General features: G+C 41.7%; 2 protein-coding genes across 2 annotated transcripts in view; both read left to right on the top strand.

The window, feature by feature from the left end:
- Window positions 1-27787, top strand: part of RPL13 (ribosomal protein L13) — a 257531-nt gene that overhangs the window by 217432 nt on the left and 12312 nt on the right. The gene's annotated exons all lie outside the window — the stretch shown is intronic.
- On the top strand, window positions 474-27610 carry SPG7 (SPG7 matrix AAA peptidase subunit, paraplegin). Its single transcript, XM_075838589.1, has 17 exons — window positions 474-701; window positions 3195-3297; window positions 3378-3467; window positions 4732-4961; window positions 5876-6015; window positions 6222-6324; window positions 7053-7178; window positions 8006-8168; window positions 8836-9009; window positions 15558-15682; window positions 15766-15868; window positions 16588-16698; window positions 23548-23663; window positions 23831-23987; window positions 24689-24852; window positions 25363-25440; window positions 27023-27610. The coding sequence occupies exons 1-17, from the start codon at window positions 591-593 to the stop codon at window positions 27233-27235; spliced, it is 2307 nt and encodes a 768-aa protein (XP_075694704.1). The 5' UTR covers window positions 474-590; the 3' UTR covers window positions 27236-27610.

The following is a 27787-nucleotide window of genomic DNA, read 5'->3' as shown; positions in this document are numbered from 1 at the left end:
AGTCACGCAACAACCATAGGAAAGCATTGAGATAATTCCATGATTTTACCTCAATTTGTGGGCGACCAAAACTGACCGAGGAGACCGGGCCCAAGACGACCACGTCTGATTTTGAAAAACCACTTACTGCTGGGGTTTATCAGATTGTTGAAGCCATCCTGGCACTGTAATGAGACCTGCACCTGTGTCAGTTGAACATGAACAGAGCAGGTTTTCAGGTTCTAAATGTAATCAAGAAAGCTTCCATTCAATGACAGCAAGTAGAGCTCTTTAAATAGTGAGGAATTCATACACAAAGTATATTATAAAGTTAAAGGACATTTCATTTCACAATAAATAAGCTTCAGTCGTATAAAAAACAAAACAAAACAAAAGGTTGGAAACCTCTCTAACCATTATACATACAATAACAATGGTGATCTCACCCTGATCCGCAGCCGCCCGGTGCTGGGCTGTACTGGGGCTGACATTGATGTCAGTGGGCGGGCGGTCACACGACTCCTCAGTCTCGGAGTTGATGTCCTCAGTAAAGTAGCTGTGGATTAGGCCGCGGTGAGGCCTCGGCCTCGATTTTTTTGCACAGCCCAGAGATGGGTCTTTTACTGCTGTCTCTCGGGAGGCGTCATGCCGGTCTCCCCGGGATATGGCGGCTGCTGGCCAGGACGGGGATAAGATGCAGCGGCTCCGGAGGATTACTGCAGGTAAACGAGGAATTATATCATGCGGCTACACAACCAAGTGACGGGCAGTGCAGGGAGGCATGGCCGACAGAGGCAGAAAGACTGGGCAGATACAAGGGTAACAGGGGCAAAAATACCGGGCAGATACAAGGGTGACAGGGGCAAAAATACCGGGCAGATACAAGGGGAACTGGGGCAATAATACCGGGCAGGTACAAGGGGAACTGGGGCAATAATACCGGGCAGATACAAGGGTGACAGGGGCAAAATTACCGGGCAGATACAAGGGTGACAGGGGCAATAATACCAGGCAGATACAAGGGTGACAGGGGCAATAATACCGGGCAGATACAAGGGTGACCGGGGCAATAATAAGAGAAGTAGGTACAAAGGTGAGGGGCATTTATCTAGGTAACAGGGTCAATAATTAGTAACAAGAGGGGCAGATATAAGTTTATCAGGGGTAATTATTTAAAAGGGTGTATATATGTGTAATATTTGGGGGACTGGGACAATTATAAGAGGGGCAGATACAAATGTGACTGTAACAAGGAGCAATAATAAAAGGATCCGGTATCTTGATGACCTAGTGTTGGTGTTATAAAGGGCAGTTCTATCATATTGGAGGGGCAGATATCTATGTGACTGGTATAACAGGAGGGTCAGGTGTTTAGGTGATGGGGTAGTAATACAAAATACAGAAGAGGCAAATTATACAACATATGAGGGTCAGTTCTATAACAGGAGCTTATATCGTGATACACCAGAATATACAAAACAGCGGCAATATGAGAATACCGGACAGCTGAGGGGACGACGCGCGGAGGATCCATATATACGGTCCCCGAGCCTCTCACCCAAGATCTTGAGTGGGTTCTCCATTTTTTTTCACTGAATAATCACAAATAATAATTTTAGTAAAACATATATATTGTTTATATAGAACTTCAACAATTATGACACAAATATATTCATATATGTCTTCTGCTTTCGCACATTGCGTTGACACAATCGTCTAAATTGTTTGGACAGACCGGATGTTTATTTTTTTGTGTATTTTTTTATTTACATGTCTATTTATCTTTTCATTTTGTGTTTTTTTTTTTTCCACAAATGGAGACTGGTAACTCCACTCATCTAAATGCCCCTCTTCGCACTGAGTTTTTTGCAGATCTGCCTCAGAACGTCTTCAGGAATTGAAGCGCCGCTTGCAAAAAATGTAGCAAAAAACGCTTTCTCTGCCTCCCATTGATTTCACAAAGAGCATGCTGGTTTTTATACTGCGAGCGGCCAAAAATCCTCCACCTCCCATTGCGGTTTCAGACGTTTGTTTTTTTTGCGCTCATTCCCACGCCGTTTCCATGTCAAAATCAGCGTAAAAAAAACCTCACTGTGAACTGGACCCAAGACTAGAAATCCCCCCCCCCCCCTGTAAGGCCTTGTTCACACGGCGCCAAAAAAACAACTATGTGTAAACGTGTCAAACGCTAGTGTTTTTGTAGAGCGCTTTTTAAAATACAGGCGTTTTTGAGACGTTTCGGTCGCGTTTTTTTTTTTACGTGTTTTTGGTGCGTAATCAGGAGTCCCATTGACTTTGGGAATTAGGCATGTTTTCGGCACGTTTTACGCGCCAAGAATTCACCTGCCGCTTTTTTACACGACGTGTATTTTTAACGCGTGCGCGTAAAAAAATAACGCGTCATATGCCCTACAATGTGCTTTCCCATTGATGTCAATGGAAAGCTTAAAGCATGTGTTTTTGACTTTTTTTTTTTTTTACGTGTAAAACGCGTTGACTACACGCCGTGTGAACAAGGCCCAATTTAAATACACCTATTTGTCTCTGTTGCTCGGTGGCTATAGAGCTTGGATAGTACAGCTGATGGAGCTATGTTTGTTTTTGGGGATTCTCGGCTATTTCACTAGCCCACCCTGTGTCTATCCACAATCTATTAAGCCCTACACGTTTCTTCACGTCCTCTGACACTGCAGAGGAATATGTGTTCCTTGCACCAAACATAAGATATGTGGTGTGGGTATAGATACACAAAAAATAAACATCCGGTCTGTCCAAACAATGTAGACGATTTGTGTCAATGCAATGTGCGAAAGCAGAAGACGGTCACGTATGTATTAATATATTTGTATCATAATTGTTGAAGGTCTCTACAAACAAAATATTTAAGGTTATGTTTTCATAACTTATGGGGAGTAAATTAAGTGGGTACTTCTTGTTATTAAAGGGGTTTCTTGGACCCGACATTTAACTGATATTGCTGCTGTCAGTGAGTTTTGCCATGGTGTCTATTAAAATCAATGTACAGGTCCTCTATATACTCTGGATCATAGAGGGGCCCCTCTCTCCTCTATCAACGCAAAATACCATATAATAGGGCACCTGAAATGGGGTTGTCTTGAGCAAACAGGCCCTTTAACCCTTCAGATGTGCACAACAAGTAAACAAATGTCTAATTTAACTTTCTTCACCACTGTATTGTCTTATTTCTGTTCCAGACGTTACTGTGCAGGAAAGTGACCCCGATATCGAATAAAGCGACTGGATTTCTAATAAGACAACATGCCGTGCAAAATCCAGCTCAGCTCTGGAGGCTCATAGGTTTGGTATTCAACAAAACGTATGTAGAGGTAAAGCTTTGTGCATTGACTAGTAATTCCTTATTTGCTTCTGTTACGTAGGTGGGATCCATTACTTCAGTACCTCTGCTGCAAGGAGAAAAGACAATCCGAATGAAGATTCCAATAAGAGAAGCCAAAAAGAAAATGATGGTATAAGAGATTATTGCAGAGTGGTTGATGTATTGCCATGTAATGAGGCAGTTTTGCTTTTCAGGGCTCTGGGAAAGCTGAGTGAGAACACCTGTGGCGGTCATATTGGTTGTCACTCAGCTTTCCCAGAGACAGACATAACTCAGATAAAACTAGAGAAAAGTAAGCCACTCAAGGAACGAGTTGCAATACCAGACACAGCCCATGGACTAGGGTGGCGCTGTTTCTGGAAGAAAGAAGCTGTTTTTCTAATTTAACACAACCCTATGGCTGGGTTCTCACAATATGTACGCGCTGTGGCCGCGATGTGGCTTAAACCGCGCTGACTTTATATTGGCACGGTTTTCAAATTGACTACAGGGCAAAGCACTTCCATTGTTAATGGCCACGCAGTAAACTGCCCGGGCTCCCATAACAATAGCACAAGGCACACTACCGTAGCACTGCCACTTCTCAGGCCTCACCCTTATAGTGAGACGTGTACCTGTGTGAGCATCACATGACTAGGACAGATTTTTTTTTTTAACCTGAAAGTAAGCCATAAAGGTTCCCATTCAATGACTACAAGCAGAGATCTTGAAAACCATGAGAAATTAGTACACAGGGTATATTAGAAAAGCAACAAGCTTTATTTGCTGAAACTGGAATAAACCTTTAGGGTGCTTGTACACATAGCAGTTTGAGCTGTGCGTCTGGGAATTACGTGGCATAAACCGCACAGCATTTTCTGGCTGTGCGGCAAGTTCATGTGAATCACGTGGTTTTAATGTGGTTCATCTGTACTTGCCGCGTGGCGGAAAACAACATCACAAAACTGAAGCAATTTGTGGTAAAACCGCGTGCAAACCGCTACGTTTACGGGCAGCTTAAAATGCAGCAGATGGGTGCAATAATATCAGGAAATCCACCTAAAAGTGAGACCGTCAGAAAATCACTCGTAGTCTGTGAGCTCGTACCGACACCAATTTCCACACGTGTATAAAAATCTTTAGCGCCAATCAGAGATTTCCATCACTGGATACAATATTCTAACCAAGCGACCATTCAGGACTGTTGTGCCAGGGATTTCCAGTGATGGAAATCATGACAAAGCCAAATGGATTTAGACTTTCTATTGAGCGCTACCACGCCTTCACTCTTCAAAATGATGGTGATCCGAGGTTGCAGACTCCACCAATGTTGTGCGATGTCCGCTGATAATTATTAGGCTGCTTTTGAATATTGAACAATCTAATATACATATGTTACATTTTGTGTTTCCCAGATGAGGAGAAGAATAAGGAACACCTCTTGTCAGGCTACCGAATATTTACCATTTCTATACTCGCTTTGGGCATATATTTTATGACCACCTTCAACACCATATATGTCTCCTGGAATGAATTTGTGAATGAAATGCTGGCCAAGGGCGAAGTGAAACGCGTAGAGGTTGTGCCCGAGAGCGATTATGTCCAGATCTATCTGCACGAAGCTGCCGTGGTGCTTGGGCGACCGGTGAGAATTATGACCTAATGCCCTTTAAGGTGTTCTTTAGGGCTTGTCCACACGTAACCCAATGGCTGCAGAAAATTTCTGCAGAAATTCTGTTGGAAGAGCAGACTTTCCGCTGCGGCAAAACGCACCATTTCCTGCATTTTTTACTGCAGAAAATGGTGCGGATTTTGCTGCGTTTTTCACAATGGTGGAAGATGGTGACACCTCCTATGAAAAACACAGCAATTCAGTCCACTTTCCACAGCAGGAGTCGACATGCTGCGCTCTGAAATTTGTCTATAGAGGTTGTTCTATTAATGCGCGTGTCTGAACTAAGCATTGTGCTACAGCTTTGGTCCCCAAGATCTTAGCTTGGGGACCAAATTTATTAAAAGCGGTATCAGTCACATACAGTAAAACCTCTCCAAAAGTCTGCCCCTTTAAGAACATCACCCCCTTATCCAGATCAGATTTTCAGACGGATTTTATGTTCTACCATATACTGTGCATACTGCCCATCTTCTATGCGAAAACCACCCCCCTAGAAGACCACTTTTAAGTTCAATTTTGTGTGATCATCTCCAAGGTTTTACTGTATATGATATACTGTATATACACAGTGTATGCCATAAATGTGATAGGTGTGGATCCCACCTATTGAGAGAACAGGTGTCCTCCGCTTTCCCCTTCTCCTAGAGGTGGGCTCTGGGTGGCTTGTATTGTAAAGCAGGTGTCAGGGGACCCTGTTCTCCAAAAAGGCGTGAGACCTGCCCCTATCGGACATTTATTGCGTTATATACCTTAAATGTGATTGACTGGAATACTCCTTTAAATATATATTTGGAAATATTGATTCTTTACTTGGGCAACTTTATAAGCAAATGTCTTTTTAAGTTTTTTCACATTTTAAAAAGTTGAACTTGTTATCCTCATAGGCCCGAACTTTGTTCTACAGAATGAAAGTGGCCAACATAGACAAGTTTGAGGAAAGGCTGCGTGCCGCGGAAGATTCACTGAATGTGGCTGTGACCGATCGTATTCCTCTTTCTTACAAGCGCAGTGACTTTCTTGGAAAGTAAGGTCATGGCTTCTCTATAAGACATTATAAAGCCTAGTTTTAAGCTATGGATATATTCTGTGTCTATCCACTATTAAATAATTCCCAAAACTGTATTATCCATCTGAAGTTGCATTTTCTCTGCCATGATTGCATTTAGCACTCTTATAGTTCTACTTGTTTTCTCAGAAATATTTACAGATGTTTATATCTTCTTTTCACAGTGCTGTGTCCACAGTTGCGTTTACGGCTCTCGCCATTGGCCTTATAATCTACTTTTTCCGTCTAATTGGGCTATCAGGCCGCCAAGGAGGCTTCAGTGCTTTTGTGAGTTACGGGCAATTGTATATGACCACAAAAGGTTAAGGTCCTCTTACACAATAAATGAGCGCCGATTTAAGATAACCTGTCGATCGGCGCTCGTTTGCTCCATTTACATAGAGTAATGATTGGTAAGTATGGGGAGGAATGATCATTAATACCATCGTGCGTCCCCATACGGTTTGCTTCTTGTCAGCAGATCCGCTGTTGACACTGGGTGATGTGCTGCCGATAATCGATGGTTTCCTCATCTGTCGGATGATCGCTGCCATGTTGACACAGGGCAATGATTAGGAATGATCGTACATACCAACGCTCGCTTGGCCGATCATCTGCCTGTGTAAATGGGCCTTTAGTGAGGGCATGTCACTACCTTTTCCCCTTTGAAAGAATAAGCTTTGTATAGAGCAATGCTGGCGGTTTTACAAACTACTCTCTAGGGGACATAGGAGGCCCCAAATCTTTTCTTCTAGTGATGTTAAATATGCTTGCTCTCATGTGCAACTTTTTAGAATAGGGCACAGCAGAAAATTTTGGTACCATGACAATCGTGCAACCTCAATGTTGCCCTCTGGGGAAAAAGTTGCCAGTGACTTGGAACGATCGAAAGAATTCCAACATGTTGCTACTTTTCCCCCATGGAGCAATTTAACCATGAAAAGCGGAAACTCATGGTGTTATTTGGTGAACATGTCCTCCGTTTCACATTTCGCCTTTTATCTCTTTGGCTCCAGAATCAACTCAAGACGGCTCGTTTTACTATTGTAGATGGAGCATCGGGAAAAGGAATCAGCTTTAAGGATGTCGCTGGGATGCATGAGGCTAAGATGGAAGTGAAGGAATTTGTGGATTACTTGAAGGTAGGAAATCACATCACCAATGGTTTTCTGGTTACTGGAATCGCAACCTTTACAAGTGAAAATTATAATTCTGCAAAGACGCCGGATGTCTTACAACGGTCTATATTTGCTACTCTTTAGACAGTATACAGCAGCCTGTAATCTGCTGACAATGGTGGGTAGTCTGAAATCCTTGCCGCTTATTATCACAATGCTCCTCCTTGTAAAGGACGCCATTCTGGTAATTATTAGGAAATTGCTGTTCCCAACATAGGTATAAATAATTTCTATTATTAACACAGGATCACCATTTACCATTTCTGTAATCTAGTTACAGCGGAGCCAGGGTTTGATTTAACGCTCTCCCTGCAGTATTGTTCACACAGCCCGCTATATATGGATGAGATATGTCGAGCCGTATATTGATGCCTAACAATGCAGATCAATCTGTATGGAAGACCCTGTAGAGAGAGCATTTAAAGAATACCCCTGCTGTAGCCGCATTTCCCAGGTTCAGTTTGGGGACCAAATCACAATGTATTACTGCTAACCACGAGCAAAAAACCTGCTCCGTTCTTTTAGCTCTATTTACATAAAACTATTACACCCAATTAACTGGGTTCTCCAATCTGGAATACTTATTTTCAGCCAAGCGTGCATGTTCTTTTCTTTTAAGTGGAGGGAGGGAGACCAGCCAAGAAGTGTCTGGCTGCAGCTTATCTCCCCGACTGAACAAGAAATATAACATGCCCGATCCTCGTTTACCCCATACCTGCCATAGGGGGAGAATTGGACTGGAATGACTGTAGTAATTATAATAAAAATTAATTTTGCCTTTCATTTTGTAGAGCCCAGAACGCTATCTACACCTAGGTGCTAAAGTACCTAAAGGGGCGTTACTTCTTGGGCCTCCGGGCTGTGGAAAAACCCTGTTGGCAAAGGCTGTCGCCACGGAAGCTCAGGTGCCTTTCCTGGCCATAGCTGGTTCAGAGTTTGTGGAAGTGATTGGAGGTAAGAAAATGGATTACTAATAAAAAAAAAAAAAGGCTTAAAACAAACTTACTAATATAACAAACTCTAAAAGGGGCTTTTCTAGTGCCAAAAAATTGATGGGCTATCCTCATGATAGGCCATCAATATGCAATCGATCAGGGTCCGACTCCCGTCACGCCCGCCGATCAGCTTTTCTTGAAGGATGTAGCGGCAGTTCACAGTATTACAGCCATCTCCTATTCACTTCAATGGGAGAAGTCTGTAAAATTGTGAATCGCTGCGTCAAGTGTGTGGCCGTTTCACAGTGAGCAAGTAGAAATGAAGGGGAAGCAGCGCTCTTATGAGCGATGCGGCCCCTTCAAAACAGCTGATTGGCGGGGGTGCCGGGAGTCGGACCTCGACCGATCACATATTGATGGCCTATCATGACGATAGACCGTACATTTTTCAGCACTGGAAAAACCCTTTAAAATGTGACTCAATTTATGCAGAGATTTACCCCATAACAAAGCAAAACCAATACGATTCCAGCTTTTCCAGTATCTGATAGAAATAAAGTAATTCACCTACTTGGATGCTATGGGTAGTAGTGCAGTTTATATTTGCTCTTTATGACCTGTTGTCTTCACACCGATGATATGTGACTATAACATTGTATGTTCCTATTTTTTACTCTTAATATCAGGTCTTGGCGCAGCACGTATGCGTAGTCTCTTCAAGGAAGCCCGGATCCGTGCTCCTTGCATCGTTTATATTGATGAAATTGATGCAGTGGGCAAAAAACGATCTTCAAACATGTCTACGTTTTCAAACACGGAAGAGGAACAGACACTGAATCAGCTGCTGGTGGAGATGGATGGTGAGCGGAGGATGTATCTCTCCTGTACTAGATCTGAGGGCTTCTTTAACCCCTTAAGGACGCAGCCTAGTTTTGGCCTTAAGGCTCAGAGCCCATTTTTCAAATCTGACATATTTCACTTTATGTGGTATTAACGTCGGAATGCTTAAACCTACCCAAGCGATTCTGAGATTGTTTTCTCGTGACACATTGGGCTTCATGTTCTAGGTAAAATTTGGTCGATATATTCAGTGTTTATTGGTGAAAAATTGCAAAATTTAGAGAAAATTTTGAAAAAATTGCATTTTTCAGAATTTAAATGCATCTGCTTGTAAAACAGACGGTTATACCACCCACAATAGTCACTAGTTCACATTTCCCATATGTCTACTTTAGATTGGCATCGTTTTTTGAACATTCTTATATTTTTCTTGGATGTTGCAAGGCTTAGAACATAAACAGCAATTTCTCATATTTTTAAGAAAATGTCAAAAGCCTTTTTTTTAAGGTACCTGTTCAGTTCTGAAGTGGCTTTGAGGGGCCTATGTATTAGAAACCCTGATAAAACACCCCATTTTAAAAACTAGACCCCTCAGAGTATTCAAAACAGCATTTAGAAAGTTCTTTAACCCTTCAGGCATTTCACAGGAATTAAAGCAAAGTGGAGGTGAACTTTGCAAATTTCATTTTTCTTGCGGAATTTCAATTTTATTCATTTTTTTTTCTGTAACAAAGAAGGTTTTACCAGAGAAATACTACTAAATATGTATTGTCCAGATTCTGCAGTTTTTAGAAATGTCCCACATGTGGCCCTACTGCGCTCGTGGACTAAAACACAAGCCCTAGAAGCAAAGAAGCACCTAGTGCATTTTGAGTCCTCTTTTTTATTAGAATATATTTTAGGCAGCATGCCGGGTTTGAAGAGGTGTTGAGGTGCCAAAACAGTAGGAATCCCCCAATAGTGACCCCATTTTGGAAACTACACCCCTCAAGGAATTAATTTATGGTGGTTGTTACCATTTTGACAGCACAGTTTTTTCACAGCACGTATTTGAATTGGGCTGTGAAATGAAAAAAATGTCATTTTTTCCAATAAAATGTCATTTGTGATCAAAATTTCTTATTTTCACAGGGAACAAAATACCCCATTTGGTTGCCCAATTTGTCCTTAGTGTGGCAATACCCCATTTGTGGTGATAAACTGCCGTTTGGGCCCATGGGAGGGCTCAGAAGGAAAGGAGCGCTATATGTTTGTTGGAGTCCAGATTTTGCTGGATTGGTTTTCGGGTGCCATGTCGCATTTGCAGAGCCTCAGGGGTATCAAAGCAATGGAAACCCACCAAAAGTGACCCCATTTTGGAAACTACACCCCTCAAGGAATTCATTTATGGTTGTTGTTAGCATTTTGAGCACACAGTTTTTTCACAGCACCTATTTCAATTGGGCTGTGACATTAAAAAAATGAAATTTTTTCCAATAAGATGTAATTTTTTATCAAAATTTCTTATTTTCACAGGGAACAAAATGCTCAATTTTGTTGCCCAATTTCTCCTGAGTGCAGCAATACCCCATTTGTGGCAATAAACTGCAGTTTGGGCCCATGGGAGGCCTCAGAAGGGAAGGGTCGCTGTGTGTTCTTTGGAGTCCAGATTTTGCTGGATTGGTTTTCGGCTGCCATGTCGCATTTGCAGAGCCCCAGAGCTATCAAAGCAATAGAAAACAATCACAAATGACCCCATTTTGGAAACTACACCCCTCAAGGAATTCATTTATGGGTGTTGTGACTATTTTGACCCCATAGTTTTTTCACAGAACTAATTTGAATTGGGCTGGGAATGAAAACAAAATTATTTTTCCCAAATAATATGTAGTTTGGGCTGAAAATTTCTTATTTTCACAAGAAACAAAATACCCCATTCTGTTGCGCAATTTGTTCTGAGTGCCGTTTGTTGTGATAAACCCCATTTGTTGTGATAAACTGCCGTTTGGGCCCATGGGAGGGCTCAGAAGGAAAGGACCACCATTTGGCCTACTGGGGATTTTCTAGTGCGAAGTCATGTATGCAGAAGCACCTGACGTACCAGTACAGTTGAAACCCGCAAGAAGTGACCCCGTTTTAAAAACTACACCCTTAAGGCATTCATCTAGAGGTGTAGTGAGCATTTTGACCAGAGACCTACACCCCATAAACTGTAATGTGGGTTCTCCCGGGTATGGCAATACCCTACATGTGGCTGTTATCAGCTGCCTGGGCACACAGCAGGGCTCAGAGGGGAAAGACGAGGGGGGATAAGCTGTGCGGAGGGCATCAGGGTAAGTAAAATTGGGGTAAATTATAAACCAAGGGATGTATGATAAATTTTAAAACACTCTTTCATACAGAGCTCTGGTTATTCGGGACACGTGTCACATTGGTATATTGTGTCATCCCTTATCGCCCTCTTATAGCAGACTTTGCACCTCTTTTGACTTTTTCCCTTCTTGCCAGTTTGGGGAACTTCCCCTGGAAAGTGTTGCCGCCCTGGTACGATGCGTGTGGCCCCGCTTCCAGAAGTACTGGGTGCCCCCCCTTCTTGGTCCCTAAAGATTAGGTTCTTGATAATCACCTCTTGAAATTCAAGGAAAGTTCCCGTCTGGCCTGCACATCGACGTAGCACGTACGCATTGTACAATGCCATCTGTATGATGTGCCCGGCCAGCTTCTTATACCACATCGCATGGCGCTGTAGGGCTTCAGGGCTTGATCTTACAAGTCCATCCCTCCCATGTACCTATTGTAGTCCAGGATGCAGTCTGGTTTGGGGGTGGCCTTTCCTTCATATATCCTAAATCTGTAGGTATACCCTGATGCACTCTCACAGCTTATACATCTTCACGCCATACCTTGCCCTCTTACCCGGCAGGTACTCGCGGAATTGAACCCTCCCTTTAAAATGTACCAGGGACTCATCTATAGAAATACACTTCTCGGGGTGTATGCTGGGGAAAACCGGGCACTGGAACGGTCTAATAGGGGTCTCCGTTTATACAAACGGTCAAAACTGGGGTCATCTCGGGGTGGGCACGGCTCATTATCAGTATAATGTAAGAAGCGAAGTATTGCCTCATTTTTTTTTTTTTTTAGGTTCCAGTTCAGTTCTGAAGTTGCTTTGAGGGGCCCATATATTAGAAACCCCTATGAAATACCCCATTTTAGAAACTAGACCCCTCAAAGTATTCACAACAGCATTTAGAAAGTTTATGAACCCTTTAGGTGTTTCACAGGAATTTAGAGCAAAGTAGAGGTTAAATTAAAAAATTTTTTTGGTCAGAAAATCCTCTTTATACCATTTTTTTTATAACACAAAAGGATTTATCAGTGAAACGCAAATTAATACGTATTGCCCAGATTCTGCAGTTTTTAGAAATATCCCACATGTGGCCCTAGTGCGGTAATGGACTGAAGCACCGGCCTCAGAAGCAAAGGAGCACCTAGTGGATTTTGAGGCCTCTTTTTTATTAGGCACCATGTCCGGTTTGAAGAGGTCTTGTGGTGCCAAAACATTGGAAACCCCCCAAAAGTGACCCCAATTTGGAAACTAGACCCCTTGAGGAATCCATTGTAGTTTTCTTGGGGTGCATGCGGCTTTTTCATCAGTTTTTATTCTATTTTTAGGTGGCGTGGTGACTAAAAAACAGCAATTCTACTATTGTTTTTTTATTCTTTTTTTTTTATAGCGTTCACCGTGCACTATAAATGACATATTCACTTTATTCTGCGGGGCGATCCGATTACGGCGATACCAGATGTTTATAGTTTTTTTTTATGTCTTATGGCGTTTGCACAATAAAATACGTTTTGTAAACAATCATTCACTTTTTGTGTTACCTTATTCTAAGAGCCAGAACTGTTTTATTTTTCAATCAATAAAGCCGTGCGAGGACTTATTTTTTGCGTAACGAACTGTAGTTTCGATCAGCACCATTTTTAGGTACATGCGACTTTTTGATCTCTTTTTATTCCATTTTTTGGGAGGTGAAGTGACAAAAGAATTGTGATTGTGGTACGGTTTATTATTATTTTATTTTACGGCGTTCATCGTGCGGGATAAATAATGAAATAATTTTGTAGTTCAGGCCGTTACGGACGCGGCGATACCAATTATGTATAGTTTATTTGTTTGTTTATATATTTTTATTAATAATAAAGGACTGATAAGGGAAAAAGGGGGATTTTTACTTTTATTACTTTTAAATCTTTTATTTTCTTATTTTTACACATCTTTTTTTAACTTTTTTTTAACTTTATTTCTTTGTCCCACTAGGGGACTTGAGGGGAGGAGGCCCTGATCGCTATTCTAATACACTGCACTACATGCGTAGTGCAGTGTATTAGAACTGTCAGCTACTCACTGACAGCAAGCATAGTGGGTCCTGACGTTGTCAGGACCCACTAGGCTTCCGTCTATGGCATAGCCGGACGCCATTGTTTGGTGTCCGGTTGCCATAGTCACCATCGCCGGCCGCTATCGTGTAGCAGGCCGGCGATGGCAGCTTAACCCCTAAAAAGCCGCGATCTCTATAGAACGCGGCTTTTAAGGGGTTAATCAGCGGGGACACAGCGATCGGTCCCTGCTGTAGGAGCTGTGACAGCTGCTGAACAAGACAGCAGCGTCACAGCTCCTGTATGTGTCGGGAGGACGGCCGAAACGGCCGTTACTCCCGTGACGTACTATTACGTCATGGAGCGCGAACGATACAGCTGCCATGACGTAATAGTACGTCAAGGAGCGGGAAGGGGTTAAGTTTCAAAGTGCAGTTGCTCTCAATCACCACTAGGAAAGCGCTCGCTTGATCGCAAGATTTAATAATACAGATGCATTCTGTGTGCCTTCCCCTCCACTCAATTGCTCTGTGGGACCCTTTTGTATGAGCAAAAGTGGAAGCTCATATAAGTATCAGCAGCTCCCGCTCTGGTCGAGCCGTTTGAATGGCCGCCATGTAAATTTCTCCTGCAACGACTGCTTCATAGCTGGCTGCAAAAGCTGATTGTTGAACGTTTCAGAAGCCAGAACTGCTGGCCTTCAGGTGATCGCTGGCCTGGCTTCATTTAAAAAAAGGGTTATCCTCAGGAGAACTTTTCTCACTATGTATGCAAATAATCGCCGCCATTGCAAAGATGTCATTATCCTTCCCACTCCGTTTACACACAGGAGGCTTGGTGAACTTTCACGCACAATTACAATGGCACCTTTGCAATGGTGTGGTCGTTTGCATACATGACACAGAAGTTTCCGTAGCTTTAAGCTCCGGACACTAGCTTCCATTCATAGCACGAGCTCCGCTGTCAGAGGTACAATCTGTATCATTATTGCAGCTTGTACCTCTGCAACAGATTGATCATGGGGGGGGGGGGGATCTACCTTGCCCGATCCCTGTTTTCACCTATAAACAATTAGCCTGTCACACAATCTTAGTAAAACTGTCTTCTGGTAAAGACACTATGAAAACTGACTGCAACTAATATCCAATACCAAGTCGGTAAGACCTTATTCACACAAATGTAATTCTTGTCCCTGTGCTGTCTGTTATAACAAGGGACCGTACAATGACCCATAGAAGTCAATGGGGCTATTCACACATCCGTTTTTTCCCACGGAGTGCGTGTCCCCTGCAAGAAGCTCACAGCACGCCATATTCTGCTCCGTTTATGTGCACCAGACGCACCAATTGAAGTCTGGGTGCATGAAAAAAAAAAAAAAGGAGAGCGCAGAGACGACATCCGTGTGGTGTCCGTATTTCAATTATCAGTTGCAGAAGGAAAAGGGAAAACAGGAAGTGATTGCATAGGAGAAAAACGGACTAGAAAAACGTGCGTAAACCACACCTACGCAACACAGACCTTCATATGGATACGGACACGCTCATGTAAATAAGGCCTTATTTTTGCAGCTACATATCAGAATGATTTATTTAATCCGGGTTCCTTATGACCTGGTCCCATGTTCTGTATATATTAGAGCCCGTTGTTTCCTAGTGAACTGAAATAAACTTCCTTCCTTTGATTTATGGATCATGTAGATAATACAGATTGGCTTGAATACTGAGACTCCGCCACTTCGCTCTCTTCCTTTGCCTGCCAGCTGTGGATGCAGCCTTGTGTGTGATATAGTGTTTGGCTGTGGCGGTAGCTGGCAGCGACAAGGAATGCTTTATTTTGGCTATTCAGCGATGGCATCCTCTCTGAGATGTGACACGGCATCGTGGATGTCAGCCAGAAATGACAGAGCGTAACTCAACTCACACGTCCTGGTTTCCTGCCTTCTGGACCGATCCTGAATTTCTCACTCGCAACTCTCTTATTAATCCCCCCACCTCCCATCTGTCTGTAGCTGACAAGTCTATCCCCTCAATTCCTGATTTTTGGGGGTCACTCTACGACAAACACAGCATCATGTTTACATTTATAAAAAGAGATCCTGCACCTTTTCACATAGATTGTTTTTTTTAATATTAATGTGCTTTACTAATCAATGGTAAAACCACAGAATATTACAATACCAGGAATGTTTGTCTGATCTCTCCTGCAGGTATGGGCACCACCGATCACGTCATTGTACTGGCATCTACAAATCGAGCTGATATATTGGACGGGGCACTTATGAGACCTGGAAGACTGGATAGACACATTTTCATCGATCTGCCTACATTACAGGTAAGACTGGGCCGGTCGCTATTCAGAATATGTGTCTGTTATTACAGCTATCCACTCACCTGTCAATCTTATTTGACTTTTAGGAGAGAAGGGAAATATATGAGCAGCATCTGAAAAGCTTGAAACTGACACAGCCTGGAAGTTACTATTCTCTGCGCCTGGCTGAGCTCACTCCTGGATTCAGTGGTACAGGGCAGATATATCATTACGGGTTGTTATTTAGTATTGAAAGGTTTGAGGATTGAAGTCCAATCAGTGCAACATTTAAAAGAAAACTCCATCAGGGATACGTCAGTTCCATAAGACAAAAAAAACGTAGCTAGATTTATTCCAGCAGAAGGAAATGGCCGCCATCTTGCTTCCTTATCGGTGCTGCAGTGTAAATAATGGTGGTAACATTTTTTGGGAAGAACTTTAAGATTTTAAATAACTTGGAATAGGGTTAAGACCTATTATATGTAGAGGGAACTGACAGTCCAGCGTTGCCTGATGTAGCCAGCCTCTTTCCATGCACCAGAGGAAAGCTGCAATGCCTTTGTTTTTCAAGATCTATTAAATTGGAGCATCAGTTCAATGTGGTGAGGTCTTTCCTTACCGTTCGGCATCATGCACAGGACCGTTTCTGCTTTGCGGCCCGCAAAACACGGATCCTAGTGGCTTCCATGTACTGTCCGTTTTTTCTTGTGAGCCCATAGATTAGAATGGGTGAGACGGACAAAAATAGGACCTGTTCTACCATTTGTGGGACAGACACGCGGATCCACAAAAAAGACAGATGTGTGCATGGCCCCATAAAAATTTCTGTATGCTGTCCGCAAAAAAAACGGATGGGACACTATAAAAAATACGGTCGTGTGCATGAACCCGAACACATATCCTAATAGTTGTTTTTGTCTTTGCCTCAGGAGCAGATATTGCGAACATCTGTAATGAGGCCGCTTTACATGCAGCTCGTGAAGGCTACCAGTCCATAGACTCCTTGAACTTTGAGTATGCTGTGGAAAGGGTTATCGCAGGTAAATACTTAAGTTATATGTGTTAATGTATAATTGCTTAAAAATATAGTATACTTTATGCAAAGGGTGCCTAAAATGCATGAGAAGTTTGTATGTAGAATAGTGTGTACCAATAAGGGCAATCCGTCTTTAACCCCTTCCCGCTCCTGGATGTACTATTAGGTTAGGTGCAACGTTCGCGCTCCATGACCTAATAGTACGTCACGGGAGGAAGGGCCATTCTGGCCGTCCTCCCGCCACGTACAGGAGCTGTGACAACTGCTGTCTCGTACAGCAGTTGTCACAGCTCTTTCAGCAGGGACCGATCGCGATGTTCCCGCTGATTAGCCCCTTAGAAGTTGCGTTCTATAGCGATCGTGGCTTCTTAGGCGTTAAAACTCAATCAACGTCCTGCAATATGATCGCGGGTGCCGATGGTTACTATGGCTACCGAAGGTTTAACAATGGCCTAGTGGGCCAGTCAGGACCCACTATGCTTGCTGTCAGTGAGTAGCTGACCGCTCCAATACACTGCACTACGCATGTAGTGCAGTGTGTTAGACTAGCGATCAGGGCCTCCTGCCTTCAAGTCCCCTAGTGGGACAAAATATAAAAAGGAAAATAAAGTTGTATGAAATTTAAAACATAAAACTTTAAAAGTAAAAATCCCCCTTTTTCCCTTTATCAGTCCTTTTATTTTATTATTATTTTTTGTAATAATAAACTATACATAATTGGTATCGCCGCCTCCGTAACAGCCTGAACGACAAAAGTATTTTATTTATCCCATGCGGTGAACGCCGTAAAAGGAAATACTAATAAACCGTACCAGAATCGCTATTTTTTTGGTCACTTCACCTCCCATAAAATGAAATAAAAAGAGATCAAAAAGTCGCATGTACCCAAACATGGTCCTGATCGAAACTACAGTCCTCACACGGCTTTCTAGATGGAAAAATAAAAAAGTTATGGCTCTTTGAATAAGGCAACACAAAAAGTTAATTATTTTTTATAAAAACTATTTTATTGTGAAAACGCAATAAGACATAAAAAAAATATAAACATCTGGTATCGCCATAATCGTATCGCCCAGCAAAATAAAGTGAATGTCATTTATAGCGCACGGTGAACGCTGTGGAAAAAAAAAAAGGAACCAAAAACAGTAGTAGAATTGCTGTTTTTTAGTCACCACGCCTCTTAAAAAATAGAATAAAAACTGATCAAAAAGCCGCATGCACCCCAAGAAAACTACAATGAATTCCTCAAGGGGTCTAGTTTCGAAAATGGGGTCACTTTTAAGGGGTTTCCCCTGTACTGGTTCCTCAGAAGCTCTGCAATTGCGAGATGGCGCCCTGAAACCAATCCAGCAAAATCTACATGCCAAATAGCGCTCCTACCTTTCTGAGCTCTGCCGTTTGTCCAACCAGCAGTTTATTACCACATATGGGGTATTGCTGTAATCGGGAGAAATTGCTTTACAAATGTCGGGGTGCTTTTTCTCCTTTTATTCCTTGTAAAAATTAAAAATTTGCACGTTTTATCAGAAAAAATTGATTTTCAATTTCACAGCCCAATTCCACGAAATGCAGCAAAAAACCTGTGGGGTCTAAATGCCCACTATACCCCTTGTTAAATTCCTTGAGGGGTGAAGTTTGCCAAATGGCGTCATTTTTGGGGGGTTTCTACTGTTTTGGTACCACAAGACCTCTTCAAACCTGACATGGTGCCTAAAATATAATCTAATAATAAGGAGAATCCAAAATCAAATCAGTACACCTTTGCTTCTGAGGCCGGTGCTTCAATCCATTAGCACACTAGGGCCACATGTGGGATATTTCTAGAAACTGCAGAACCTGAGCAATAAATATTGAGTTGCATTTCTCTGGTAAAACCGTCTGTTTTACAGAATTTTTTTTAATAAAAAGGACTTTCTGCATAAAAATGAAATTTGTAAATTTCACCTCTACTTTGCTTTAAATTGCTATGAAATACCTAAAGGGTTAAGAAACTTTCTAAATGCTGTTTTGAATACTATGAGGGGTCTAGTTTTTAAAATGGGGTGATTTATGGGGAGTTTCTAATACATAGGCCCCTCAAAGCCACTTCAGAACTGAACTGGTACCTTAAAAAAAAAAAAAGGCTTTTGAAATTTTCTTAAAAATATGAGTAATTGCTGCTTATGTTCTAAGCCTTGTAATGTCCTAAAAAAAAGAAAAGAATGTTCAAAAAATGATGCCAGCCTATAGTAGACATATGGGAAATGTGAACTAGTAACTATTTTGGGTGGTATAACCATCTGTTTTACAAGCAGATGCATTTAACCCTTTCAAGACTGAGCTCATTTTGACCTTCATGACCAGCCCCATTTTCTCAAATCTGACATGTGTCAATTTATGTGTTAATAACTCTGGAATGCTTTTGCCTATCCAAGCGATTCTGAGATTGTTTTCTCGTGACATATTGTACTTTATGTTAGTGGAAAAATTTGGTCAATAAATTCATTGCTTATTTGTGAAAAATACCAAAATTTAGAGAAAATTTGCAAAAATTATGATTTTTCTCATTTTAAATGTATCTGCTTGTAAAACAGATAGTAATACCACACAAAATAGTTACTATTTTATATATTCCATATGTCTACTTTTATATTTGCATAGTTTTTTGAACATTATTTTATTCTAGGACGTTACAACGTTTAGAACTTTAGCAGCAATTTCTCACATTTTCAAGAAAATTTCAAAAGGCTATTTTTACAGGGACCAGTTCAGTTCTGAAGTGGCTTTGAGGGCCTTATGTACTAGATAGACCCCATAAATCACCCCATATTAAAAACTGCACCCCTCAAAGTATTAAAAATAGCATTCAGAAAGTTTCTTAACCCATTAGGTGCTTCACAGGAATTAAAGCAAAGTAGAGGTGAAATTTACAAATTTTATTTTTTTTGCAGAAATTAATTTCGAATACACTTTTTTTTTTTTGTAACACAGGTTTTACCCGAGAAATGCAACTCAATATTTATTGCCCAGATTCTGCAGTTTTTAGAAATATCCCACACGTGGCCCTAGTGTGATAATGGACTGAAGCACCGGCCTCAGAAGCAAAGGAGCACCTAGTGGATTTTGGGCCCTCCTTTTTTTAGAATATATTTTAGGCACCATGTCAGGTTTGAAGAGGTCTTGTGGTACCAAAACAGTGGAAATCCCCCAAAAGTGAGACGGTTTTGGAAACTACACACCTCAAGGAATTTATCTAGGGGTACAGTTAGCATCTTGACCCCACAGGTCTTCTGCTATATTTATTGGAGTTTGTCTGTGAAAGTGAAAATCTACTTTTTTTTCTGAAAAAATATTTAAAAAAAATAATATTTGCAAAGAATAAAGATTAAAAAGCACCCCAGAACTTGTAAAGCTACTTCTCCCGATTACGCCAATACCCCATATGTGGTACTAAACTGCTGTTTGGACCCACAGCAGAGCTCAGAAGGGAAGGAGCGCCATTTGGATTTTGAAGCGCAGATTTCGCTGGATTGGTTTTCAGTGCCATATCGCGTTTGCAACGCCCTGGAGTAAGCAAAACAGTGGAATCCCCCCAAAACTGACCCCATTTTGAAGACTACACCCCTCAAGGAATTGTTCTAGGGGTATAGTTAGCATTTTGACCCCACAGTTTTTTTGCTGAATTTAGTGGAATTAGGCCGTGAAAATAAAAATCGACTTTTTTCTGAAAAAACATAGAAATGTTTAATTTTTACAATGAATAAAGGAGAAAAATTACCCCAAAATTTGTAAAGCAATTTGTCCTAAACTGCTGTTTGGACCCACGGCAGGACTCAGGAGGGTAGGAACAATATTTGGCTTTTGGAGCTCAAATTTAGCTGGACTGGTTTTCGGGTGTCATGTCGCATATACAAAGCCCCTGAGGTACCAAAACAGTGGAAACCTCCCAAAAGTCCCTTTAGGGGACTGGAACGAGCGATCATTAGGTTGCTGGTACAATACACTGCAATACTAATGTATTGCAGTATAATGTCATTTTACAGGCTCCTGTAACAGCGCGATCGCTGTTCCTGTCCGTTAGTCCCGGGTGTCAGCTGTAATACACAGCTGACAGCTGCAGAATATGGAGCGGGCGCAGCACGTGAGCCCGCTCCATATATAACCCCTCGCACCACGACATTCTATTAAGTCGTGGTGCGCCAAGGCGTTAATGCGCAGCGGATGGTGCAAAGTGAAAATTTACATTTTCCACTGATATGCCATTTTAATGCACAATATATTGTGCCCAGTTTGTGCCACTGAAGACAAATACCTCATACAATGTTGAGCGGGTTCTCCCGAATATAAAATGTCATATATGTGGACGTAAGCTGGTCTTTGGGCACGCTGTGGGGCTCAGAAGGGAGGGAACACCATTTGGCTTTTGGAGCGCAGATTTTGCTTGGTAACTGTTCTGTTTGCGGTTTTGCTGGTATTTCAGTTTATGATGTGGGGGTATATGTAATCTGTGCGGAGTACATCAGGGCGTAATAAGAGGGTATAATAATGGGGTACATAAATAATAATTCACAGATATGTGGCCGGTGTCGCACTGATAAATGGCGCCTGATCCTATCCGCTTTTGGAACACTCTGCACATTTTGCATCGCCATATTCTGAGAGCCAGAACTTTTTTATTTTTTCTCCAACGGAGCTGTGTGAGGGCTTATTTGTTGCGGGACAATCTGTACTTTTCATTAGTATCATTTTAGGGTACATGTGATTTTATCACTTTTTATTAGATTTTTTTGGAAGCAAAGTGACAAAGAAACATAAATTCTGACAATGTTTTTTGTATTTTTTTTTTTACAGTATTCACCGTGCGGTATAAATGACATTTTACTTTATTCTGCGGGTCGGTACGATTACGGCGATACCATATGTATATAGGTTTTTTATGTTTTGTGGCATTTGTGCAATAAAATCACTTTGATAAAAAAAAATATTTTTCTGTGTCACCATATTCTGAGAGCCATAATTTTATATTTTTCCGTCAAAAAAGCGGTGTAAGGGCTTTTTTTTTGCGGGACGGGTTGTAGTTTTTATTGGTACTATTTTGGGGTACATGCGACTTTTTGATCACTTTTTATTCTATATTTTGGGAGGGTTGATGACCAAAAAAAAGTGATTCTGACATTGTTTTTTAATTTATTTTTTTTGCGGTGTTCACCGTGCGGGAAAAATAATATTATAGTTTTATAGGTTAGGTCGTTACGAACGCGGTGATACCAAATATGTGTACTTTTTTTAACATTTTCATTTTTTTCCTATAATAAAAGACTTATTATAGGAAAAAAAGCATTATTTCTTTTGTAACTTTTATAACTTGTTTTTACACTTTTATAAAACTTTTTTATTACTTTATTTTTTACTTTTTACTTGTTTTACTTGAAGCCTGGCAGCACTGATCGCTGCTATAATACATTACACTACCTAGGTAGTGTAACGTGTTATAAACTGTCAGTGTGACGCTGAGAGTCACACTGACAGGAAGCTAATGAGAACCAGCATCCGGCTGGTTCTCATAGGCTGCTGTGCATGGCAGACCCGGGGGCTGTTATATGGACCCCGGTTCTGCCTTATAACCGACTGCAGCACCTGCAATCGGTCCCCGGGAAAGTTTGTTGTAGCAACAAACTTTCCAGTTTGTTATAGCAACAAACTTTCCAGTTCGTTGCTACAACACACTTTCCCTGCGATCACATGACCGGGACCTGAACTAATCAGGTCCCGATCATATCTCCGGGAACAGAGGTAGGTGATAACAGCACGATCCGGGTGTCAGCGCTACTCTGAGACACCCGGATCGTGCTTTTAACACCCACCGTGAATTCACGTCGGCACTGCACAGAGCCCAGCAAGTGCCGACGTGAATATACAGTGGGCGGTCGGGAAGCGGTTAAATTCAGAAAAATGCAATTTTTTCAAAATTTTTCTATTTTTCACAAATAAACACTGAATAGATCGACCAAATTTTACCACGAACATAAAGTCCAATGTGTCACGAAAAAACAATCTCAGAATCGCTTGGATAGGTATAAGCATTTCAGAGTTATTACCACATAAAGTGACACATGTCAGATTTGAAAAATGGGCTCTGAGCCTTAAGGCCCAAACTAGCCTGCGTCATTAAGGGGTTAAAGGGGTTTCCCCACCATAATAAGGATAGCATATCCTATCGATATGCCATCTGTATCCGATCATTGGGGCCCGACCAGGCAATGTGCAAAGATCTACAGCACGACCCTATTCAAGAGAATAAGACTGAGTTGCAGTACCTGCATATAGGGACCGCTCCAAACTGGTGCGGTGCAGAGAATGAAGAAAGTAAGGGCTGTGGCGCTTCACCTACCACTGCAGCTTCTTCCTCCTAGCAATCTGTGGCAGTACCAGCGGGTTACCCCTACTAATTAGATAGTAATGGCATATACTACTGATCACTTAATATAGTGGGGAAGCTCCTTTTTCGGCATAGGTGCTTTAAAGAGGACCTGTCTTCTCTCCTCACATGTCTGTTTTAGTAAATACATTCTTATTAAAATACTTTCCTTGTACTGTTTCCTCTTGGAAATGTATGAATACTTTGACAACTATGTGTTACCATTCACTTTGTTCATGTGGTGTGTCTCTACACAATGACTGTTCAATCAGTTCTGACTGTTTAGGGACACATCCTATTGACACGAAGAATGGTAACGTTCATTAGTCAGTTTTCATGTTTTTCCAGGAGGAATGACAGAGGAACCTCAAATTATTTATTGAGGCTTACAAGTATTTCACATTTGATCACATTTAGAAGCTTGTATAATATATACACAAACCTTTTAATTTGCAGGGACAGTCAAGAAGAGTAAAATTATGTCAAAGGAGGAGAGGCGTATAGTGGCATATCATGAATCCGGACACGCTTTAGTAGGATGGTTGCTGGAACATACGGATGCTGTAATGAAGGTAAGACGGACAAAATTATTCTGCGTCTTTCTACAAAGAAGCCTACATATTAACACTTCGATGGCCAATTGATTGACACGTTAATATTAATCGGTGTATCTAATGGAATGTGAGCAGACCGTTGCAGCTTTAAGAAGTCCAGAGACAAACGTGTGCTGTTTCTATAGGTCTCCATTGCTCCCAGGACAAATGCAGCATTAGGATTTACTCAGATTTTGCCAAGGGACCAGTATCTATTCACCAAGGAGCAGCTTTGTGAGAGGATGTGCATGGCACTAGGTGGCAGGGTGGCAGAGTCAATAACCTTCAACAAGGTCACCACAGGTATGTGACAAAGTGACTTGCAAGTTTTAAAAAAACAAAAAAACCTATATCCCCTGTTGTAACCGTTATGGGTATGAGAAGCTGCTGATATAGTTCATTATTCTTGTCAGGTTACTTTACACATTTATATTACATTGATGCTTATAGACCAATATGAGAAACCACCAGTGAAATATTTGATGCACGCAATATCAACACTCAGCACATTGTTGGCGCACTTATTGGGAGCAGTTTGTTTAGACTGGTGTTTCATACGCCAGTCTAATTAGGAAGATGCAACACATTTAATAAATGTGTCCCATCTTTCAACCGGGCCGGCTGTCACTGCTCCTCTTGTCCCCCCTGGTTCCCCACAGTATTCCAGCGCAGCTCATACAAGGTCCTGACACCGAGCAGCGTCGGGGCCTTATATGCGATGTCGCACTCAACGCTAACAATGCTGCGTCACATACAACATCCTGGTGCTGCCCAGTGTCAGTATGTTGTATAAACCGCCTCGTGCTGATGGGACCAGGCAGGGAGAAGAGGAGCGATGAGGTAAGCATAATTTGTATGTATTTACCTGTCCAAGAAGGGGAGGTGGCAAGGTATGAGGCTATGCCCCATAGAGTGAATTCTGCGCCAGCTAGGCATAATCTAACAGTGACCCCATTACTTGCCATCTTGTCAGTGTTGATAGGATGTTTGATCTTGTTCTTCAGGCGCTCAGGATGATCTGAGGAAGGTGACCCGGGTTGCGTATAATATGGTGAAACAATATGGCATGGTACCCAGCATTGGGCAGGTGTCATTTCCAGACAATGACTCATCCCCTGGCATTGGAAGACGACCCTTCAGTCAAGGATTACAGGAAATGATGGATTATGTGAGTATTGTTTTTTATATTAGAAAGAAGTATCAAAATTCCAAATTAAGAGACTATGGCAAGTGTCATGGCCTCAGGCAACATTGTGCAGATCATACTATACATTGTCAGTCTGAGACCAGGGCTTCACTCGTGTGCCCAGGAAAACGCATTGTGATATCGCATGTAGTATGTACTATGGGATCACACTCCGTTGCATGTATATATTCCCGAAATCAGATATGACGAATTTATAATCGCAAAAAAATCAAAACAATTTTAATACCCTCCACCTACTTGCTACTATCGCGGGTAGCATATTGCTTGCGAGTTTGCATTGTGATCTTGCATAAGATCGCATCACGTTGCGAGCAATATGTCGCTCTGGAGCCCCAGCCTTTTCTACAACTTGGGGCTTTGTGTACTGTACTGCATTAACTGCTCATGCTTGGTCTAAACTGTTTTACTTATCATTGTGCATGTATACCTGCTTTTCTGACCTGCTTATTTTGTGATCTATTTTTCTCTTAGGAAGCTCAGCAGATTGTGGCTACAGCTTACAAACACACAGAGAAACTATTGCTGGAGAACAAGGACAAATTGCAAGAGGTAAGGACCAATATTCTTGCCCCATTCATGCACTTTCAAGTAAATGCTTTTACCATTTTACAGTTCACATATAGATAACTACATAAAAAGTTGAGTAACTTTGCAAATACATTACATTATTCATTTTGTACAGAATCTGTGTTACAGCCTGTATTATATTTCAGAGCTGCATTCACAATTCTGCTGGTTTCTACTGGAAATGGTTAACAAGTTTGTCAACTCATCATGTTTCAGCCCCTGTAACGCAGGGGGACCGTTTTTCTATACAGTGCCTGGTGTAAAGACTACACCTAACCGAATGCAAGTTCCCACATAAAGTTCTCTGTGAGATTTCAGCTCTGAAGCCCTCAGAATAGTGAACGCAGCTCTGTAGTATAATACAGGCTGTAACAAGTTAAAGGGGTTTTCCAGCATAAAGGCTATGGACATCTCTCTTTTTTTTATTTTTAATTGTCTATTGTGTTTTTAATGAAGACTACGTAGAAATTTGCATTTAGAAATGTCCCTACCATTTTGCTGCTGTAGAGTCTGTGCAGCTCCTGTACATAGCTGGCTGTGCTGCTGCTTCTGACATAGGAACAGTGTACTCTCGGATCTATCTGCTGTTGGCTCGGGGCTGACATCATCTGCTCCTCTTTTCTCAGTGTTAGAGAGATCAGCAGGGAGGAGAGGAGGTTGTACACAGCAGAGCAAGCTGAATAAGAGTAAAGATACAGAGGCGATAACCCAGGCAGAATCTGCAAGGGGGGGTGAGGAAGAAATCTCACATGCACCGCATCAATGTAGAGGGGTGAAAAGATCACACATGGGCTATAGAAGGGGAAATCAGTGCAGGGATGAAGCTGTGCTGTTACATAAGACTTAGTAAAGGCCGCAGCATCCTGGAGTTACAGACCTCACAACCCGCATGATCAAAGGGACATGTCCACATGAGAAAAAGTCTGAAACTAGAAACAGGTTGCAAACTGAATATCAGGGGGTCTGAAAATGAAGGAATGAAGATTGCAGTCTGAAACTCTGCAACTTTTTTTTTTTTTTAACTCCAGGGAACCACTAAACAGATGTAGAAATCATTTTGTCCGTGAAAAATGAGTCCATGGCCTTTTTAAATGCATTTCTTTTAAATTCTTATTAAATTGTAATACTAAAAATTTCTTCATTTTAAAGCTAGAAATTAAAGGGGTTGTACGGGAATAGATTGTCTGATTTCTTCCACAAAGGGTGCCACACTGGTCAATGGGTTGTCTGGTTTTGCAGCTCAGCCCCATTGAAGTGCATGGGCCTGAGCTGCAATACCATACACAACCCACAAACAGGTGTGGTGCTGTTTTTGGAAGAAAATAGCCATGTTTATTTTTACCTGTACGACCACTTTAAAAGATTAATTATAAAGCGAATAGGACTTGCTGGAAAGGCACATGAACACACAGCCTGAGCATCCAATCTGGACAATTTCTATATGTCCTATATAAGCATTAGCAGGGAGGCGCCTGGGGCAAAACTTTTGAATATACCCCATGTTTAAATTGCTTTTCTGTCTACTCTTTACTTAAGTATTCACAACGTTCGTCTGTCTCCTTAGCTGGCCAATGCCCTCTTGGAGAGGGAAGTGATCAACTATAATGACATTGAAGCACTTATCGGCCCATCTCCACATGGGCCCAAGAAAATGATCGCTCCACAGAGCTGGGTTGAGGCTGAGAGGGATAAACAAGATACTGGAGAAGAACCTCGCAGACCACCACCTCGGAAAGAGGAGGAGGAAGAAGATGAACCCAATATGACACCTACCTAAAGAAAATGACTGCTACAACCTCTCTGTAAATGTCACTTCTGGGCAGGATATCATGCTGCCTCTGTCTCTTTCCATCTGTAACACTTTTCTGCACAATGAGGGTTATTCTATAATTCATTTACAGGGTGTTGATCTCTCCTGGAGTCACCTTCAGATTACCATTGTAATTGGCAGCTATTATTGCCCAACACATCCAACGTCCGCAAGAGCCGATACAGTCAACCTGAGTGTGACCATTTTATCCTTTTATCCATCCTTTATCTTGCGAGTAAATACTGTTGTGTAAAAACCTCCGTTACAATTCTGCATTTTATATTTAATAAAGAAAAGTTCAGTTGTAAATTTATGTGAATAAAAACAAATTAATAAAGTGGATTCAAAGATTTCCGTTCCTTGAAATGGGGAAAATAGATTAGTTTGTGCCGACTTTGGACAACCCCCTCATTGGACAAGCTGATCCTGGGGTCCATACTATCATGTTATTTTTCAGGAAACCCCTGAGGAAGATGTCACTGACTTCAGTTGAAGAGAAGCATTTCAATGAGTGTCCAT

This window comes from Rhinoderma darwinii, chromosome 9 (assembly GCF_050947455.1).
Source record: "Rhinoderma darwinii isolate aRhiDar2 chromosome 9, aRhiDar2.hap1, whole genome shotgun sequence".
Classification (NCBI taxonomy): domain Eukaryota; kingdom Metazoa; phylum Chordata; class Amphibia; order Anura; family Rhinodermatidae; genus Rhinoderma; species Rhinoderma darwinii.
This window is presented reverse-complemented; position numbering and strand designations above follow the sequence as displayed.